At 40.7% G+C, this 4020-nt stretch overlaps 1 protein-coding gene across 1 annotated transcript; it reads left to right on the forward strand.

The window, feature by feature from the left end:
• The first annotated feature begins 2864 nt into the window (after positions 1-2864).
• Positions 2865-3377, forward strand: LOC138873688 (uncharacterized). The gene is made up of 2 exons (XM_070152165.1): positions 2865-3041; positions 3141-3377. The coding sequence occupies exons 1-2, from the start codon at positions 2865-2867 to the stop codon at positions 3375-3377; spliced, it is 414 nt and encodes a 137-aa protein (XP_070008266.1).
• Positions 3378-4020: the final 643 nt, after the last annotated feature.

The following is a 4020-nucleotide window of genomic DNA, read 5'->3' on the forward strand; positions in this document are numbered from 1 at the left end:
TAATAGAGATAACCAAATCATAAAAATTCCGATCCGAGAACATCTACAAACAAGTCAAATCTTGGTCAAACCTTTCAAATTACAAGCTTCAAACTGAGAATTGTTCATCCAAATTTCATGTCAATTACCCTAAAAACCAAAACAAACAATTTACATGAGTCATAATACATCACACGTGGCAAGTCATGCCCGAGAACTGGCAAGCAAAGTGAAAAACTCAAAACAACTGGTCGGGTTGTTACACTGTGCAGATTGCTAAGCGCTTAGAATATATACACAAGTAGGAGAGAGAGGAGAGGGATGCCAAGAGGCCCTATGATTCAGGGGGCTTTAGTAGTGCCTCAGTTGGAGTCTAGGGGCATCATAATAGAGGACGTTCTTTCAAGCATGTTCAATCAACTCATCAGGTTCCTCATGGTTTTTCAGTCAGCCATGGTTCATACAATAGTTACCTAGTCCAGCCTTCTTTCAGTGCATTGCCAGCACAATGCTCATACGGTGCTCTGTCAGGGTTCTTCAAACGCATATTCAGGTTCTTAGGGGTAGTAATAGAGCCAGCAACCTCGCCAGATGAGGGGTTGTTTTGACTGTGGAGACTTAAGACATCTCAAGAGGGATTGTTCCAGGCTTCTGAGCAGTGTACCACGTTAGGTCACCCAATCATGGGCATCAACTACACCACCCGTACAAATATATAAGGGTGGAAGCCAGTATGTTCGAGGTCTTCCTAGAGGGGGGTCAATCAGGTAGAGGACACGCCCGTTGTTATGTATTCTCGACTAGGCCATAGGCTATTGCTTTAGATGTTGAGATCACAAATATTGTTTCAGTGTGCCACATGGATGGCTCGATATTATTTGATCCTGGTTCTACTTATTCTTATGGGTCATCATACTTTGCTTCTTGTCTGGATATTCCACGTGATTCTATTGATGTTACTATTTATGTGTCCACGCATGTGGGGGATCTTATTATTATGGATTGAATCTATCGATCTTGTATGGTCACTATTTGTGGTTATGAGATGAGGGTGAACCTGTTGTTATTTGATATGGTGGATTTTGAGGTGATCTTATGTATGGATTGGTTATCTCTATATCATATTATTCTTGATTGTCACGCTAAGACTGTGATGTTGCATGTGCCATGCATACCGATGTTGTAATGGAGAGGTTCTTTAGGTAACATTCCTAGTATAGTATGTCTTCTCTAAAGGCTCAACTAATGGTTGAGAAGAGGTGTTTGGCATATCTGGCTTTTGTGAGAGATGTCAGTGCTGATACTCTTACCATAGATTTAGTCCCCACAGTGAGAAACTTTCCAGATGTATTTCTTGCAGACCTACTGGGCATGTCACCCGATAGAGATATTGATATTGGTATTGACTTGGCATAGGACGCTCAGCCCATATCTATTCCACTGTATCGCATGGATCATGTTGAGTTGAAAGAGTTAAAGGAGTAATTGCATACGTTGTTGGATAAGGGTTTCATTCAGCCGAGTATTTCTCCTTGGGGTGCACTGGTGTTATTTGTGAAGAAGAAGAATAGTTCCATGAGGATGTGTATTGATTACCCACAATTGAACAAGGCTACCATAAAAAACAAGTATACACTGCATCGCATTGATGATTTCTTTGATTAGATTCAGGGTGTCAGGGTATTCTCGAAGATTGGCTTGAGATTGGGGTATCATCAGTTGAAGATTAGAGCTTCAGACTTTCCTAAGATGACTTTCAAGACTCGCTACGAGTGTTGTGAGTTCTTAGTGATGTCTTTTGTCTTGACAAAATGCCCCAGCACCTTTCATGAATTTGATGAATAATGTATTCAAGACTTATTTGGATTCTTTATCATTATGTTCATTGATGATATCTTCGTACATTTATATTGTAGGGAGGAGCACGAGCAGATTTTGAGGATAGTGCTTCAGAGTCTGAGGGAGAAGAAATTGCATACCAAGTTCTCTAAGTGTGAGTTTTGGTTGGATTTAGTGGCATTTTTGGGCCATGTGGTGTGTAGTAATGGGGTCAAGGTGGATCTGAAGAAAATTGAGTCAGTTCAGAGTTAGCCTAGACCTTCTACAGCTACGCAGGAGGTTTTTAGGTTTACCTGGTTATCAGTTCAGAGTTAGCCTAGACCTTCTATAGCTATACGGGAGTTTCTTAGGTTTTGATAGTTACTATCATTTCTTTGTGTAGGGGGGTTCTCGTCTACTGTAACTCCATTTCCCAAGTTGACTCAGATGGATGCTCTATTCAGATGGTCTAATGAGTGTGAGGAGAGCTTTCAAAAGCTCAAGACTTCTTTGACAACAGCTTCAGTTTTGGTATTGCCCTCAGGATCGGTGTTGTACAATGTTTATTATGATGCTTCACGCGTTGGCTTTAGTTTTATGTGGATTCAAGACAGTAGAGTTACTGCATATACATTGCGCCAGTTGAATCCTCATGAGAAAAATTATCCAGTTCATGATATTGAGTTAGCAAATATTGTACGCGCGCTCAAGATTTGGAGGCATTTTTTATATGGCATGTCTTGTGAGGTTTATACTAATCATCAAAGTCTTCAGCATTTGTTTAGGGAAAATGATATGAATTTTGAGGCAGCAAAGGTGGTGGAATTGTTGAAGGATTATGATATCACTATCTTGTATTATCCAGGTAAGGCTAATGTGCTAGCGAATGCATTAAGAAGAAAAGCAGAGATTACGGGGAGTTTGGCATTCATTTCAGCTATGGAGAGGCCTTGGGCTATGGATATTCAAGCATTGGCCAATAGATTAGTGATATTAGATATTAGCCTATAAGAGACCCTGCCTATGTTGTTTCGTAGTCATCCTTGTTTAAGCGCATTAAGGATCACATGTATGATGATCCTCTTCCTTCAAAACACAGTCAGCACATTGGTGCTAAGGAGGTGACTATTGGTGATGATGGTTCATTGCAACTTCAGGGTCGGATTTGCATTCCTAATGTTGATGGCTTGAGAGAGTTGATTCTTGCGGAGGCGCACAGTTCGTGGTATTCTATTCATCCAAGGGTTACAAAGATATATCATAATTTGAAGCAGCATTATTAGTGGAGGAGGATGAAGAAGGAATTTATTGGGCATGTTTCATGGTGTTTGAACTGTCAACAGGTCAAGTATGAGCATCAAAACCTGGGTGGTTTGCCTCAGAAGATTGATATACCGGATTGGAAGTGGAAGCGCATTAATGTGGACTTTGTGGTAGAGTTGCCATGGACTTTGAGGAAGTTTGATGCCATATGGGTCACTATATATCAGTTGACTAAGTCAGCGCATTTCATTTCGGTTATGACTTCCTACACTTCAGAGCAGTTAGATCTATATCAAGGAGATTGTTCGTTTTTATAGTGTACCTATTTATATCATCTCGGATTGCGGCACTCTGATCATTTTGCATTGGAGAGTTGTTTAGAGTTAGATGGGTACGCAGGTAGAGATGACTAGTGCATGTCACACTTAGACGGATGGGCAGTCTGAGCGGACCATTCAAATCTTGGAGGATATGTTAAGAGCATGTGTCACTGATTTCGAAGGCTAGTGGGATCAGTTTCTACTGAAATTTTCCTACAATAACAGCTACCAGCCTAGTATTCAGATGACTCTATATGAGGCCTTATATGGGATGCATTGTCATTCTCTGGTTGGTTGGTTCGAGCAAGGTGAGGTTAGAACGTCTGGTACATATTTGTTTTAGTATGCATTAGAGAAGGTGAAGTTGATTCAGGAACGACTTTGTACAGTAGTCCAGCTAGAAGATTTATATTGAAAGGACAGTTCATGATGTGTCTCTCATGAAAGGTGAGAAGGTTCATCTTAGAGTTTCTCCTATGATAGGCGTGATGAGATTCGAGAAGAGGGGCAATTTGATTCCTCGATACATTAGTCCATTTAAAGTTTTGGAAAGAGTGGTTGAGGTGGCTTACGGGCTTGCTTTTCCACCCATCTTGTCGGAAATTCATCTAGTGTTTCAAGGTTTCCATGCTTCATAAAT

The sequence above is a fragment of the Nicotiana sylvestris genome, chromosome 7 (assembly GCF_000393655.2).
Source record: "Nicotiana sylvestris chromosome 7, ASM39365v2, whole genome shotgun sequence".
NCBI lineage: Eukaryota > Viridiplantae > Streptophyta > Magnoliopsida > Solanales > Solanaceae > Nicotiana > Nicotiana sylvestris.

Bases quoted from the DNA above. Each gene is read 5' to 3' on its own strand.
- LOC138873688 (XM_070152165.1), top strand. From the start codon at position 2,865: ATGTATGATGATCCTCTTCCTTCAAAACACAGTCAGCACATTGGTGCT. The intron at 3,042-3,140 runs GTTACAAAGATA...AACTGTCAACAG, and splicing joins GGTATTCTATTCATCCAAGG to GTCAAGTATGAGCATCAAAA.